The sequence below is a fragment of the Convolutriloba macropyga genome, chromosome 2 (assembly GCF_964194025.1).
Source record: "Convolutriloba macropyga chromosome 2, txConMacr16.3, whole genome shotgun sequence".
Classification (NCBI taxonomy): Eukaryota; Metazoa; Xenacoelomorpha; order Acoela; family Convolutidae; genus Convolutriloba; species Convolutriloba macropyga.
In genome coordinates this window covers 27,698,443-27,715,942 of record NC_134469.1, presented here as the reverse complement: position 1 = coordinate 27,715,942, position 17,500 = coordinate 27,698,443, and the positions used below count along the sequence as shown (strand labels likewise).

At 34.8% G+C, this 17,500-nt stretch overlaps 1 protein-coding gene across 1 annotated transcript in view; it reads left to right on the top strand.

Moving 5' to 3' along the window:
* LOC142334872 (hepatic sodium/bile acid cotransporter-like) overlaps positions 1-16,807 on the top strand; it is a 66,363-nt gene extending 49,556 nt beyond the window's left edge. Inside the window, exons 2-5 of the mRNA XM_075383198.1 lie at positions 1-82; positions 3,110-3,358; positions 8,641-8,858; positions 16,559-16,807. The exon at positions 1-82 is cut by the window's left edge and continues 1,284 nt beyond it. Coding sequence (XP_075239313.1) covers positions 1-82; positions 3,110-3,358; positions 8,641-8,858; positions 16,559-16,807 — 798 coding nt within the window. The remainder of the gene's footprint in view (positions 83-3,109; positions 3,359-8,640; positions 8,859-16,558) is intronic.
* The last annotated feature ends 693 nt before the right edge of the window (positions 16,808-17,500 follow it).

The following is a 17,500-nucleotide window of genomic DNA, read 5'->3' as shown; positions in this document are numbered from 1 at the left end:
ACTATGACAACCCTTTCCACTTTGATGGCTTTCGGAATGATGCCCTCAAATCTGTGGCTGTACACGAGAAACTGGACGAAAGGTTTGTAAACTAAATTCCGCTACAAGCTCAAACCATGTCCCATCCCGATTCCAATGATTAGTCAGATTTGTCCGTTTATAAATTTTATACCAACAGAATTTTATAATTTTCAAGTTAACATTTTTAATAAAAAATGTATGTGAAAAATGTGAAATAAAATCAGGAGAACGCTTAAAAAACCTTCTGGTCATCAGATCGTAACCGGAATAATACTACTTTTCTTTTTGTTATCATAAAAAGAACGAAATATAATATAGCTGATAATTATGAAGCAAAATGTTGTTTTTGTTGTTATTGTTGTTTGTATAGATTTACAGCTGATGCTGCCCTGTAGGTATTCGCAGTAGTAATTTTTGTAGAATTGTACAATTTCCTCTGCAATTATGACAATTGCAAAAGAGTTGTTTCTTGTAGACGTTCCCTTACAAAAACTGTTAATAAAGAATTTCCACATTAACTTCAATTCAAGTTTTCATTCCTTTTCTGTTCAATGTACATTAATTGCATGGGCTGTTCCGGCTTGTCTTAAACCCCAATTCATGACTTGTTTTCTCCATTCGAATTTTTTAATCCTTTTAAAAGTGACTTTTATCGTTCATTTATATTGAACAGTTCATATAGGTGAAACACTGTGTTCATGTTGCAATTATTTCTGTAAATTGTGCTAAAAAACTGATTCCTTTAAATGAAAGGACATGGTGAATAGTAAGACGTTCAGTTTTCTAAATTTGTTTTTTTCACTACCCCATTTTTTTGTCCCCTGCAATTTCTTGTGAATCGGAGGTTTTAAAGCCACTTTTTTTCAGTGCAATTTTTGGAAGTTTATTACGCGTTCAGTGCCTTGAGCACTACGTCCGGTAATATATATATATATATATATATATATATATATATATATATATATATATATATATATAACTATCAGATATTTTTTTTAAAAAGGCCGGCCTCAGACCCGACTCCAGTTCCTGATGAGATCTTGCAATCAATTCTATCCCACCCAATTTAGCTCGCGATCCCGGTGTTTAAATATGACGCACGTGAAAAATTAAATTGGACTGCGACAGTGAGAGATACAGCGATTTTTTTTCATATCAAACATTCAAATATTTGGCAGCAAAGATACGAAAAAAGAGAAAGATCAAAATAAATAAATTACAAAATATACTTTAAACTACTAAAAGGCAGTTTTTTAACCAAAAAATTAGAAACAAAATTCATTAATAAAGCGCAGATAAGTACAAAAACACCAGGAATTGCAAATTGACCCCTACACGGAAAATTCGTGAGTCAAGTTTTTATGCATATTTTTCATCCTTTTTGACATATGATGAGTTCTTCAATTTTTTGAGGTCAATGTGGTGCAAATAAACTAGATATTTTATGAGAACTTCTGCCGTTACAGCCACCCATCTTCAGATTTTACTTTTGTAAGTAATCCATTTTCTCAAGAAACTGAAGATGAGAACTTAAAACTAAATTGTGTCTCTACATTTTCTTTTTTTATGAGTCAGTCTCTGTTAATACAGGTATGAGCAGTCAATTTGACGCATTACTTTCTTGGTTTTAAGCTTTTCCAAAACATTCTTTTTTCACACATTTTTGCCAATTTTCAAAAAAATTGAATATGCATACTCAATTTTGCCTCGTCTTTTCATGACCCATGTTTTAAGATGAGATTTGGAAAGCGTTTGTGTATACTAGTTAAACCAAGTGAATTTGGGTCAAAGGGTCAAATTTGCTGAAAATGACCACCTTCACGCGGATACAGTATGTAATTGCCGAAATGAAAAAAAGCCTAATCAGTGATTGTTTTCAGATTTGTTCCTCTCGATACTATTTTTGAATTAAGAAGACCCGAGTCAAAAACAAAAGTTAATCTTGTAAGATCTAGCAAGATTCGTGCAAGAATCTTACAGGATATTGTTAAATCTTGCAAGATTCTTAGAAAATTAACATTTTCTTGCTAGATCTTGCAAGATTTTTTTGGAAAATTACCCTAGAAAGCTAGGTAATAAGCGACCAAGAAAAGCCAAAAGTGACCTATCCTACGTTGTAACCAAAACATATGCCGATAAAATGCGCTCTCTTAAGTCCTATCCTATGGCGTTGAAACAAATTTTCGGCAAGATTAAGAATTGAATTTAAAGAAAAATGAAAAGATGCATCATAAAAATTTTCCTTTTCTTTTTTTTTGCTTTTTTCTACAGTTTTTTCCTTATGTCTTTTCTTTCTCGGGAAAACCACTTTTGGTTTTAAGAGAAAATAATTTTAATTTATTCGTCGGGTAATTTTTTTTGGAGTATCTGATTTTGTCTACCCAATATAGTTGAAAGAAGTTTTTTTTAGGTAAGACTTAAAATGTCTGTCAATTTTTCGATAAGAATCCTGCTGAGGTTGTGAAAACCACTTTCTGTTTAAAAGAAGATGAAGTTGACAGTTTCGTCGAAGACGTTTGTGCTTAGCTCAAAATCCTTACCTAATTTAGTTGAAAGAATTTTGTTCGTATGTCTGAAATTTTCAAAGGCATCTGTCTTCTGAAATGAAGTTTTAGTATAATATTGGTTAAACTTCATCTAGGAAACAAACTTGTTTTTCTATGGGATAGTGTAGTCAAGTAACATTGTTGCCTCATTTTTGCACGTTTTGATTTTTTATCCTGATGGCGAGATTCTTCCAAAAGAAGGTAATCTTGCAAGAATCTTACATGATTAGCTCTGTCTTGCAAGATCTTATAGCTTCCCTTTTTGCACTATTTTACACCCATAGCACTATTTATAGAACAATTAAGTCTTTGATGTTGGCTCCATGAATTTAGTAGTTAAATTCGGGCAATAAAGTTGTAGAATAATTACATGCTCAAAAGGGTTTAATTTGCACAAAATGAGTTTATTGAAATTTGCCTTTTCGGGCAATGGCGAGGTAATGATTTTGATTTATTTTTCATATTTATCAACAATTTTTCTACCCGTCTCCATTTTTTCTCATTTTTGTTTTCTTCGTTTTTTATTTCCACATTCTTTGCAGGTACTGCAATGTCAATCCCGTACCACACCATCCTGCTGTCTCTCCTCCTCATCCTCATCCCAGTGGCAGCCGGATACCTGTTCGTGATGAAGTACCCCAATATGCGAGGGGTGGTGGCGAAGACTGGCAGCTTCTCAGGTATGCTGGCCATCGTCATCTCGATGATCCTCTTCTTCTTCATGAACTACTCTCTTATGCAAATGAGCAGCTACACCATATGGATTGCAACTGCCACCATGCCCATATTAGGTATGTTCCTCGGTCATCTTCAGTTCTCCGTTGCTGGAGATGCCTTGAACTTGTTTGTTTTTGGAAATGTTTGTTTCACATTAAAGACTAGCGCCCCTACAATTTGGAACTTGAACTAGATTAACACAAATTCCATAAAATGGCTTATTTTATGGATTATCGTGACAAATTTTGCCACCATATTCTACACTTTGTGTTTTGTGGAAAACGAGAGTTGAAGATTGTGAAAATGGTGACAAAATTTGTCACATAATCGCCACAATTGAGCATGTGAGCATGTCTTAAAGCATATCGTAGTTTTAAAATGCGGAATCTGAGGTACATATTTTGTCACTAAAATCTACAAAATTCCCAAATTGGCCATTTAGTGGAATTTGGCGAGAAAAAATTGAACCCACTTCCAAAAACTTCGTTTGTGACCATATTTCACAATTATGAATGTTTTGAGATACATTTTGTGGAAAACGATGGGTGAACGTTGCGCCCTAGATCTTTATTTTAAGCTGAGTTGATTGTGTTCTTTAGACATGAAAAATGAAATTTTTTTATCGTAACAGCTTGCTAATCAGTAAGACAACAAAGCATTAGAATAAATATTTTAACATTTTTTAGCGGAAGTAAAATTTAATTTGAAAAAACAATGCTACAAAGGCACAAACTGAGCTGTAATTAGCTCTCTGGTACCATAGTGTATGTTAATTTAGAAAAAATAAACAGATAGCTGAATGTTTAAATAATATAATAGTGGCAGCCGGAAGATTTTTTTGACATTTGGGAAGATTTGGGAAGATTTTTTCGACATTTTGAAGTGAGTCGACAGATTCAAAGTGAAAAAATTCTTGGTAATCTCATCAGCAAATAAATCTATATAAAGCTTTCTTTTTTTAATAAAGGCCATGAAAAACTTTCTTCGGTGCTTTTATATGATTTCAAGGATTTTCATGAATGACTTTATCAGCGCCAGTACAAATTCCACGAGCGAAACTGGCCTTAACCTCAATTGGCGAAAAACGGAACAATCAATGTCACCGCTCTGTTGTTAGCCTCATCGAGAACTCAAACTCCAAGGCTAAACCGAGTTGTTGATTAACTTTGAACGGGCTAGAACCGTGTAGTTTAATATTTTTAAACTTTTCCAACCCACTCTCCGTGTCACATTATAACTTTGGCAACAATTCTGTAGATATAAAGTGTAAGTTATAAAAAAGTTTTATAAAACCCATCAGTATAAAATTAATTGATGATCAACATTTCGTTAGCTCAATTTCTTAGGAAGCTCTTACAAATCTCTTGCGATCTAAGCAGGCAGTCATGGTTTTTTCAACTCTAGCGAAAAATTATCAACATTGTGGTCTAATTTTTTTATGTCCTCGCGTTTTGGGAGATGACAACGCTTGAAAAAATTAAGGACAAACTAAGAAAGACGTAAGTGAAATTCTAAACCTTTGCTTGAACCAAAAGAATGTTTCATGGCATTATTCCAAAAATCTCAAAATTTTGTCCCGAAATGTTTTATGCTTGCCCTGCAATTTTTCTGGTTTTGCAAAATTGGACAAGAATCATCAATAACTCTAACTGGTCTCGTGAAAAAAATTGAGACAAATAAGATGTCACTCCGTTCCCTTAGATAAATTGTTTCCTCCAAAATATGTATTTCGCTGTATTTTTTTGTCAACTATCTCCCCGAAAAGCATTTCTAACGGTCAAATTTAATATTTCTATATGCTTGTTAGTTTAGTTGCTTTGGTTATCACCTGCAACAGCCTCTCAAAAATTGGTGACACTTCTCACCATTTTTACAAGAACCCGCAAAAAAGGAGCTTAAGTTTATCACTATATTCGCCAATAATTTTGCTCTATGAAGTGTTTTGCTTTCCACAATTAGCTTTCTACAATAGCGCAGAGATCCCCCTGTTAAGAAAGCTTGACTTTTCAAAAAACTTGACTTTTCAGTCTCTGAGCGAACGCCTGAAAGCCTTGTGGTGACTTTCAACTCGACTAATCGAGAATTGATAAAAACTCAATTGATTGTTCAAAAATCAAATCTGCTATTGGCAAAAATGCTCAATTAAAACAAATTTGAAAATTGTAACTTTTTTCGGATCTATTCTGTTCCCCCCAGCTTAGTGAGCTTATACTTTTTACGCCCCCCAGGCGCACGTGCTACTTTCTTACATAGTAACGTGTTATATAACAACATATAAATTGTAACGGGGGGGGAGGGGTAAAACACACTGGGGGGATAAAACACACTGGGGGGAAACAGAATAGAAACCTTTTTTCAATAGTAGTTTTTTTGTTTCCAACTGCTCAAAAAGCGACTTGAAGCGTTTTATTTCTTAAATTTCTGTTGTATATAAAAGAATTTTTCATCTTTATTTTCGTCATATGCTTTTTCAGATCGAATTTCAAAAATTTGAAAATTGACAAGGTAGAGATCTGTTTGAAATATACTAAATTGAGTTTTTCGCAAGTTATTATAGAAAATTGCCAGCACAATGTATTTGTTTTCAATAGTACTATTTTTGTGCCGATGCTAAAAAGATTTTTATCACCATTGGTTGTCATTCGTGTGAAAAACATATATTTTTCAAGTAAATCTGACAATTTGTTTCAAAAAATTTATTCTTGTTCTTGTTCGACAAGCAATTTTGCGCTATCTTTAGATATGATCCATCATGAATTTTTTTATGTGAGAATAAATTAAACTTTGTAAATCCTCTAATTTGTAGAAAGATGCCAGGATAAAATTACGGAGAAAATCCAGATTGAAACTTGCAAATTTTCACCTACAACAAGAAACACTACAGTCAGTTTCACGTGTGATCTTTTCAAATTAATTGGGCTCTAGTCATTTGAGAAAACTTTCCGTATTGTGAGTTCCAACTTTATAGGATCAAGTTTCTTGTGGAGCTGAAACTAATGTTCCTCGTCAAAAACTGGCAAACTGTTATCTGTATTTTCTTACAGTTGGCTACTACAGTTAAACGATTTAAAATTCCCTCTATATAGAGTGAATCCATATCATTTTCAAACAAACATAAAATAGGCTAGCACTAAAAACACGCCCTTTACTACTTAAATTGCGATTTGAGCGTTTACTTTTGTCTCTGAGTGCAAGAATGCTCGTCTTCGACCATATCCGCACCACGCTATTTGCTTTATCCCTGCTATTAGTGTGATCTTCTCAGGAAAAACACAAATCGATGGTAAACGTTGGCGCAGTTGCACATAAATTGATTGTGCATTTTGAGTCCTCTGTATTTTAATAAATTTAATAAAGCTATTTGCTTCTTTTGAAATTTGGGAATTGGCGCTGCAGATTTTTTCGCCCAATTTTAGCATTCCTCGCTATTGCAGTTTTTTTCAGTCATAATGCTGATAATCAATGTTATGATAAATGAATAACCGACGACCTCGAAAATCTATTTATCAATTTTTTTTCGTGTATGCCTAATTATTGAAAAATCCAGTATTTTATTGTCCAAGCAGAACTCATTTACTCTTGATTCAATACAAGAATCCCAAAGCTTTCACTCAATCTATAATACTTTTTCCAGTACTCGATGGCCAATTTTTATTGCATTTGTGTTGTTAAAGTTTTAAAAACAAAAGAGGAAAGAAAGGTATGAAGAAAAAATTGACAGCAGAAAAGTTCAAACATAGATCTTAGGACAGGAAACTTCAGGTCTCTTCATCACCAATCAATTTCCTGACAAGATTTTGACCAGGAGCTAGGTTTTTGAGTATTCTTAATTAATGCGATTAAAGCAATTACCAATGTAACATTTATAAAAACCTTTGAAACGACAGGTAGGATCTTTCACGATCTATTGTTACCTTTAATGCTGAGAACTAAACTGACAAATTAAAATCTCCGAATATTTTTTTATTTTTTTTTACAGATATTTAAGAATAAGCAATTTATTGGAAAGCAAGTAAATATTTAACCATCTGGTTATATTTTCTTAATATAAATATTTCGAATATTCATGCTTTGCAGGCTTCTGTTTCGGCTACGCACTGTCTGCCATGTTCTGCCTGACTCAGAAGCAGAAGCGGACAGTGGGTTTCGAGACAGGGTGCCAGAATGCGTCGATCGCCTTCTTTTCAAATTAATTGGGCTCTAGTCATTTGAGAAAACTTTCCGTATTGTGAGTTCCAACTTTATAGGATCAAGTTTCTTGTGGAGCTGAAACTAATGTTCCTCGTCAAAAACTGGCAAACTGTTATCTGTATTTTCTTACAGTTGGCTACTACAGTTAAACGATTTAAAATTCCCTCTATATAGAGTGAATCCATATCATTTTCAAACAAACATAAAATAGGCTAGCACTAAAAACACGCCCTTTACTACTTAAATTGCGATTTGAGCGTTTACTTTTGTCTCTGAGTGCAAGAATGCTCGTCTTCGACCATATCCGCACCACGCTATTTGCTTTATCCCTGCTATTAGTGTGATCTTCTCAGGAAAAACACAAATCGATGGTAAACGTTGGCGCAGTTGCACATAAATTGATTGTGCATTTTGAGTCCTCTGTATTTTAATAAATTTAATAAAGCTATTTGCTTATTTTGAAATTTGGGAATTGGCGCTGCAGATTTTTTCGCCCAATTTTAGCATTCCTCGCTACTGCAGTTTTTTTCAGTCATAATGCTGATAATCAATGTTATGATAAATGAATAACCGACGACCTCGAAAATCTATTTATCAATTTTTTTTCGTGTATGCCTAATTATTGAAAAATCCAGTATTTTATTGTCCAAGCAGAACTCATTTATTCTTGATTCAATACAAGAATCCCAAAGCTTTCACTCAATCTATAATACTTTTTCCAGTACTCGATGGCCAATTTTTTTTGCATTTGTGTTGTTGAAGTTTTAAAAACAAAAGAGGAAAGAAAGGTATGAAGAAAAAATTGACAGCAGAAAAGTTCAAACATAGATCTTAGGACAGGAAACTTCAGGTCTCTTTGTCACCAATCAATTTCTTGACAAGATTTTGACCAGGAGCTAGGTTTTTGCGCATTCTTAATTAATGCGATTAAAGCAATTACCAATGTAACATTTATAAAAACCTTTGAAACGACAGGTAGGATCTTTCACGATCTATTGTTACCTTTAATGCTGAGAACTAAACTGACAAATTAAAATCTCCGAATATTTTTTTATTTATTTTTACAGATATTTAAGAATAAGCAATTTATTGGAAAGCAAGTAAATATTTAACCATCTGGTTATATTTTCTTAATATAAATATTTCGAATATTCATGCTTTGCAGGCTTCTGTTTCGGCTACGCACTGTCTGCCATGTTCTGCCTGACTCAGAAGCAGAAGCGGACAGTGGGTTTCGAGACAGGGTGCCAGAATGCGTCGATCGCCTTCTCCGTCATCAGCATGTCCTTCGAGGCTGATGTGTTGGGACATGTGCTCCTGGTGCCACTTCTATTCTGCCTCTTCTCATTCTTCGAGGGTTGGATATTCGTCATCGCCTGGCAGGTAATCTAAAACCAACCCAGGTCGTATAAGGGCATGTAGGTCAGTCCCACATGAAGCGATGTATGCATGCACAAAGAATCCAAAAATGTCATGTCGCATTTGCAGCCATAGCAAGATCACGTAAGAGATTTTTGTATGGCATGTATGGAACTAAAATGATTTTTGGATATGGTTCCCAAGAAGATATATCACTCCAAATGATGTATGAAAATCTCCGCGTGGACTATTTTTGCTAGTAAAAACAGCAAGACATGGCTGAACCACCAGAATTTATCTCGCTCAAAATTTTGTGTGCGTTCAGCTCCTCGTTCAGAAGCGCGCATGAAGATATCACTCCTGTCCAAAATGAGATACGACAGACTTTGCTGCTTACATGTTTATAAAGAAGAAAAAGACAATATCTAAGAAAACCCCTTATGATCCAGAGTAAGCCTTAGACGAGATTGTTGCCATTTGATTATTTTCCATATTTGTCATCATTACGCCGCGAAACGTCCATTTGGCCTTTTCGGCCGATTTGACCACATCGTGGACAAATGTGGCAATACCTCGTCAAAGTTTTCCACTATATAGGGCAGTACTTTCCATGGTCTTTTTGCATCCAGTTAGCTTACAACTAGAGTTATCAATTTTATTGAAAATGATCTAAGACATAGTTCAGAAGCTTAATTTTATTAATTACCATGTTTTGAGTTCGTTCGAACTCGCAGTTTATCTTTTCAATCCGCAATTAGTAAAATACAGAACTTTTTTCTAAATAAAAAATCAATACGGTTTTCTTTTATTTCATCTGAATTGGCACATTGTTTGGAGTTCTTGTTCGATGATAGCTCAAAAACAAATCGCGGACAAATCTAAAGAATATTTTGAAACTTTCACAAGATTGAATAAAATTCACTTTACTGTGACTCTCTTCCACGCTCGCTCAGAAGTAACACATGGGCGCTTGAAAAACACTGACAAAATCAAGCACATTTGCTGGTTTTCTGATACGTTTTGCGGCGTAATAACACATTGATATCTCTATCTTGTATTTGTAATTATATAAACTGAAGTTCCCAAAAATTGAAATTCAAAACTGAAGTTATTGCAACCAATTTTAAATTAACCTGTTTCTTGTTCGTTTTCGCTAATCTAGTCTTTCCAGTTAATCTCAAAGTTCAAGCAGTGACTATCCTTCTAGCGATCTTTTAAATTTGCGGTGATTGTTAACTTGTTCGGCATTTGTCTGATTGTAACATTTTTGGTGGATTGCCTATATTGTTTGTACAAAATTTGTTTGCCACTTTTTTTTACCTTTATTGGATATGGTAGTCGTTGAGTCTAGTGCACTAAAAAAATGAATCGATTATATTTAGTTGTCCAATCTCAACGTTGTTGTAAAAGCTGCAAAATTTTGAAAGACAAGTGGTGCTATTGGTCGCAAGTGTGTGTCAAAATTAATCACTCAAAATTAAAAAGAAAAAACTATTGATTTGTTAAAGTTCTTAGCAACATTTTAAGCGGGAACCCCTCAATTGGTTTTCGAACAATTAAATTTCCTCTATAACCAACTGAAAAATTTTGAAGGCTAAAAAGAATATTTAAAATCTAATTTTTTGGCTATTTTTTGAGAAGTTCTTCTTTCGAACCATTAATGGTAACCTTTTAACTTCAATAAAGCATCGTATGCGTTCATAGATTTCGGATTGCAATTTTTTATGCACAAACACGACTTCATTTCCTTTATTCGTCATTATCCTAAGTTGAAGTTGCAAAATTGGCCCATATTTGCGAAAGTTTTAATCAAAAAGGACTCAATTAATGTAAATCAAAGCCAACCTGAACTCAATTAATGTAAATAAAAGCCAACCGGATTTTAAAAATAAGTTTGGGCTGTTTAAAAATCTGTGACGTAAATAATTTGCAAAAATTTATTCAACATATACACATAAACCTGTTTTCTGCAGTTTTGTTTGTTACTTTCGGTAATTATACTTTCAATCATTGAAGAGCCGAGAATCACTTTTAGGTAATCTACTTATCTATAGTGTTACTTTGAATATTGATTGCTGTCTAAAACAGACAATTTGTGTAGGCCACGCTAAGAAATAAAAGACTGCTGCGTTAAAAGCAAGACCTCGATAATAAAGTTTTTTATTGGTTGTATTTCATTCAACAGGAAATTTGGACTGTGGACTTTGATTGCCCATTTTCTGCTTCAGATGTATTTTACATCTCGAAACAGATCGTTGAAAAAGATTGTTGTGTTGAAACATCCCCCCCCCCTCTTTCTACATACCAAATTCTCCTGATTTTTTTCAATTCTTGTTTCGATCAATTACAAACTGTTTTGGGACGTGCGGGCTGATTAATTCGAACCTTCAAACTGATAGGAAAAGACCACAACCAGTGATATGTTGGCCGTGTGCTTGAAGATTATGAAAAAAACTCGATTTAAAAATAAATCAAAGTTCTGGTCTTATCACTTTACAGACAGGGCACATTGTGAAGCACTTTCTCAGTTTTGTCCAATCATGGGAAGTAACCAGCGGAACAGAATTAATCAAAAATTGTTAGAAGATCCACGCGATATACCTTGATCTAAGAATTTTTTCTAGTTCTCATTTTTTGCGCAAATAATATGGTAAATAAATGCAATATGAAATATGTCTTTAAAAACGGAAACTACTTCTCAGTAGTCAACCTTTCTCGTTTAAAGACGATTGATGTGATCAGACTTGAGAGCTAATCATGAATAGGATGTGTAACTGATGATATGATTTTGCCTGTTATTATCTGTGGAATTTAATAGCTCCTATAGGCTGCTGTTAGTATTTGCAGGATAGCGAATACTTTATTTAGCGCATTTTTATTCGCAAATTTTGCAATTTCATTCACAGTTTTTTCAAGTGTGCGGTTCGAGGTAAAGCATTCTGATTTCTGCTAAATGAACTTCTGAATTTTTTTGCAGTGACATCGCGGACTTCATTTACCAGCGTTATTATCATTAATATGAGAATTTAATTCTTCAAACGCTTAAAATACTGTAAGATGCCTCGTAGCTAAGTGCTTTCCGATCTACTCTTTGCTTCTTTTTATCATGATATTAAATTTTCAATTTTTTCATTTGCAGCTTTGTTTTGACACAATTTCAACATTGGTTTGTTTCTTTTTAAACTCTTTTCTGAGTGGTTTCTGTTGTGTTTTTTCTCAGCATTGTTTTTGGGAAGAAAGCAAACAATACTGTCTTTGAAAAGTGATAGCTATCTATCCCTCTTTTGACAAGACAGGTTGTGTCCACGTGAACAAAAGAACCGCCGCGTGACCATTGGAAGATGTACCACCGAAAATGACAATAGTGATTCCTCCCACGTTTGCTATTAATTCCTTGATCAGACGGGTGGATTATTTATTCTCGCTCGTCCAGTATTTGTGACAAAAACCGTCTTACCTTCAAGCGAAAAATCTTGGATATCACCATGTCTTTGTGGCCCATAAGGAATATATTTTGCATTGTATTAATTATAGTAGCGTGAAATAGGTAGGCGGTTTTCCCATCTAAGCAAGAAAGGACATCAAAGGTTGCTTTTTCTTTGCTTATTGTTATTGGGAAGATCAAAAGATAAGAATGGCTCCGAGGACTTCTTGATGTCCTAGGAGGCGACTGGGAGACAAAAGCGAGTGGCAGATTCTTTTCTGCTATTGACAGGACTCAAAGGATAAATACTTCTAATGCGATAGAGAATGCGAAAGGCACCTGGTATTTATATTATTATAGATTATTTCTCATTTAGCATTGTTGCGTTGAAACAGGGTACAAGATGCGACTCCCAACAAAAAACATCAGCAGGCAAAGTTAACTCCTGTTTGCATGCAAAGTTTTCTGTCAGAGAGAAAATATAGTAACCCCTAATTATAGCTTGAAAAAAAAATATTGAAGAGCATATAAAAAAGCATGACTTCCTGAGGGACATGACTGGTGCAAAAAAATTTTTAGTGCAAAAATGATGAGTACAAAACGTACACAAAAAATGGTGTCAGGACATTTTACACAATACCATTTTACCCAATTCCAATTTACCCAAATTACCCTATTGCTAAATTTACCAGAACGACTATTTAGCCGACTAAATAATTAAATGGCCCAGGGACTTTATATGAAACTATCACAACCGAACATAGGATTATATTGTCCACATAAATATTTTAAATCATCCTTGTAATAGCGCCTGCTAATTTGTAATCGGATAATTAAAACGAAAAGATCAAAGGGCATTGGGTAATTGGTATTGGGTAAAATGGCACTGGGTAAAATGGTATTGGGTAAAATGGCAGGTTGGGTAAAATGGCGTTTCCCGTTACTGTATTGCACCCCACAACAGATCTTGCCCGATCTTAAATTTGTTTTTATTGTTTTGCTGTCTCGTTCCATTTCTAACAAAAACTTGAATAATTCTGTCAATCATGATGCGCACTAAAGTTATTGTGAGTAAAACACCACACACGTTTGATGTGATCAGACTTAAAAGCTAATCATGAATAGGATGTGTGATTTGATTTTACTTGTTATTATCTGTGGAATTTACTAGCTCCTATAGGCTGCTGTTAGTATTTGCAGGATAGCGAATACTTTATTTAGCGCATTTTTATTCGCAAATTTTGCAACTTCATTCACAGTTTTTTCAAGTGTGCGGTTCGAGTTAAAGCATTCTGATTTCTGCTAAATGAACTTCTGAATTTTTTTGCAGTGACATCGCGGACTTCATTTACCAGCGTTATTATCATTAATATGAGAATTTAATTCTTCAAACGCTTAAAATACTGTAAGATGCCTCGTAGCTAAGTGCTTTCCGATCTACTCTTTGCTTCTTTTTATCATGATATTAAATTTTCAATTTTTTCATTTGCAGCTTTGTTTTGACACAATTTCAACATTGGTTTGTTTCTTTTTAAACTCTTTTCTGAGTGGTTTCTGTTGTGTTTTTTCTCAGCATTGTTTTTGGGAAGAAAGCAAACAATACTGTCTTTGAAAAGTGATAGCTATCTATCCCTCTTTTGACAAGACAGGTTGTGTCCACGTGAACAAAAGAACCGCCGCGTGACCATTGGAAGATGTACCACCGAAAATGACAATAGTGATTCCTCCCACGTTTGCTATTAATTCCTTGATCAGACGGGTGGATTATTTATTCTCGCTCGTCCAGTATTTGTGACAAAAACCGTCTTACCTTCAAGCGAAAAATCTTGGATATCACCATGTCTTTATGGCCCATAAGGAATATATTTTGCATTGTATTAATTATAGTAGCGTGAAATAGGCAGGCGGTTTTCCCATCTAAGCAAGAAAGGACATCAAAGGTTGCTTTTTCTTTGCTTATTGTTATTGGGAAGATCAAAAGATAAGAATGGCTCCGAGGACTTCTTGATGTCCTAGGAGGCGACTGGGAGACAAAAGCGAGTGGCAGATTCTTTTCTGCTATTGACAGGACTCAAAGGATAAATACTTCTAATGCGATAGAGAATGCGAAAGGCACCTTGTATTTATATTACTATAGATTATTTCTCACTTAGCATTGTTGCGTTGAAACAGGGTACAAGATGCGACTCCCAACAAAAAACATCAGCAGGCAAAGTTTACTCCTGTTTGCATGCAAAGTTTTCTGTCAGAGAGAAAATATAGTAACCCCTAATTATAGCTTGAAAAAAAATATTGAAGAGCATATACAATAGCATGACTTCCTGAGGGACATGACTGGTGCAAAAAAATATTTAGTGCAAAAATGATGAGTACAAAACGTACACAAAAAATGGTGTCAGGACATTTTACCCAATGCCATTTTACCCAATTCCAATTTACCCAAATTACCCTATTGCTAAATTTACCAGAACGACTATTTAGCCGACTAAATAATTAAATGGCCCAGGGACTTTATATGAAACTATCACAACCGAACATAGGATTATATTGTCCACATAAATATTTTAAATCATCCTTGTAATAGCGCCTGCTAATTTGTAATCGGATAATTAAAACGAAAAGATCAAAGGGCATTGGGTAATTGGTATTGGGTAAAATGGCACTGGGTAAAGTGGTATTGGGTAAAATGGCAGGTTGGGTAAAACGGCGTTTCCCGTTACTGTATTGCACCCCACAACAGATCTTGCCCGATCTTAAATTTGTTTTTATTGTTTTGCTGTCTCGTTCCATTTCTAACAAAAACTTGAATAATTCTGTCAATCATGATGCGCACTAAAGTTATTGTGAGTAAAACACCACACACGTTTGATGTGATCAGACTTAAAAGCTAATCATGAATAGGATGTGTGATTTGATTTTGCTTGTTATTATCTGTGGAATTTACTAGCTCCTATAGGCTGCTGTTAGTATTTGCAGGATAGCGAATACTTTATTTAGCGCATTTTTATTCGCAAATTTTGCAATTTCATTCACAGTTTTTTCAAGTGTGCGGTTCGAGGTAAAGCATTCTGATTTCTGCTAAATGAACTTCTGAATTTTTTTGCAGTGACATCGCGGACTTCATTTACCAGCGTTATTATCATTAATATGAGAATTTAATTCTTCAAACGCTTAAAATACTGTAAGATGCCTCGTAGCTAAGTGCTTTCCGATCTACTCTTTGCTTCTTTTTATCATGATATTAAATTTTCAATTTTTTCATTTGCAGCTTTGTTTTGACACAATTTCAACATTGGTTTGTTTCTTTTTAAACTCTTTTCTGAGTGGTTTCTGTTGTGTTTTTTCTCAGCATTGTTTTTGGGAAGAAAGCAAACTATACTGCTTTTGGAGAGTGATAGCTATCTATCGCTCTTTTTGATTTCAAAATGATCTTTTTGCCATATTTATTGACGAAAATCTGAATTTAAAAAAAATGTTTCCCTGTACTGGGACTCTCTGTTTCCTAGCACCAGACAAAACTGTTGGTCACTCTGATGCGTTTAATTGAGGTTTTTGACCTATTAGACCATCTTTTACGTAGCTTTTGTTTGTTAATTTTGGGGTCTCTGCAGCTCGATCTTATCGATCGGATCGAGGACTTTACTATTTAGGTGACGTTTGTAAGCATGCTGTGCACTTCATCATGTTTTTAAGTTGCGTTGTTTTTCCAACTCTTTCCATTGAAATCTGACATTTCCTAGCGTAACAACTTCGCAAGCAGTAAAAGAGGCTATCAGTTTAATCATATTTCAGCCCGATAAAATTAAATGTTTTAAATTGAACCCCTTAACTCATATGATGATAGCTGAGCACAAATCATGCCTAATGAGCACAAATTTTGTTTTTCCTTAGCTTTTTGGTACCATGGTGTACTATGGTGTAATGAAGGTACAATCAATTATAGTCCGAACAACTCAAATCGAGGAATTCTGCTGTTTACAGATTCAAAAACGCAATTAATTCTTGGAGACATACAGATCAGCCCTCTATCGCAAAGCTTATGATTGTTCCAGTTCTCGGTCACAATCACGTAATTTTCTATCATATCGTTTGTTTTCCTTTAGTTTCTCGGGATCAAAACGCATGAACATTTGATGTTAATTATTGTTCTTATAACTCGTATCAATACTGACAGGAATTAATTATGCCCAATTAGTTGCCCGCACAGGCCATCAAGGCCAGTTTTGTGTGGGTAAGGTTAACTGACAAAGTCTACCACCTGCCCCGGAGTGTTCCGAGGTGAATTCCAGTTGTGTTCCAGATGGTGAAGAAAATGCGCGTGAAATGTGATGTGTGGAAAGAGCAAGGTTGTCAGGGGTTTGAGGAGAGTTCAGACGAGGAGGACGAAGAGGCCAAAAGGGAGCCAGATGAGAAGTTCAAGGCCAGAGTTGCCTCTATAACCCAGACAGCCATCGAGTGGAGGCTGAAGAGACAGAACAGCAGTTCCAGACAACCCAGTCGAAATGGGAGCTCAATGAACTTGCAAGTATGCACACAACCCCGAGATTAATTTCAAGAGTTCATTCCTCTATTAAACTAAATTTGAAATACATTGATCAAATTTCTTAATAGAATTCTCGACTTAGTGAGATACCGCCAACATTCGAACAAAATTGCGAGATGTTTGCATGTGCTTGAACAAACAAGGTATCTTGTGGCACTTTTTGATGTCTGGTAAAGACTATTTGGCTAAAGTATTTTGTCATTCATATGAAAATGTTATCAGTTTCCGGTTGATCGGATTGATATCGGTCAAATTAATTCTTGTAAACGTCAGGAAATGGATTGTCTACATGCAGGGGGTAGAGAGGGGGGGGGGGGCTTGTGCATGGGTACAATATTTTTCTGATAGATTTCCCCACATAAATAATTTTCACTACAAACAAATTTCTAATATAATTCACGCAGTCAAATCAAAAATCTCTAAGAGCGCAATGCGTATTCCAAGGAATCAGTAAATTTTTAACGTTTGCGTTCCTCAAACGATGCTTTGACAAACAACACTTGTTAAGCATGAACAATGGTATACATTGATTAACTATACGGGTTTCTAATTATAACTAAGCTATTCTAACTAAGTTAGTTACAATTATAACTATATTGATTCTCTTTCTAATTTATGATTTAAAAAAGGCCCCTCCCCTCCTAAAGGGTAGTCAGTCAACGCGGGCGGGAAATCAACTCCTATACACGTGTATAAATA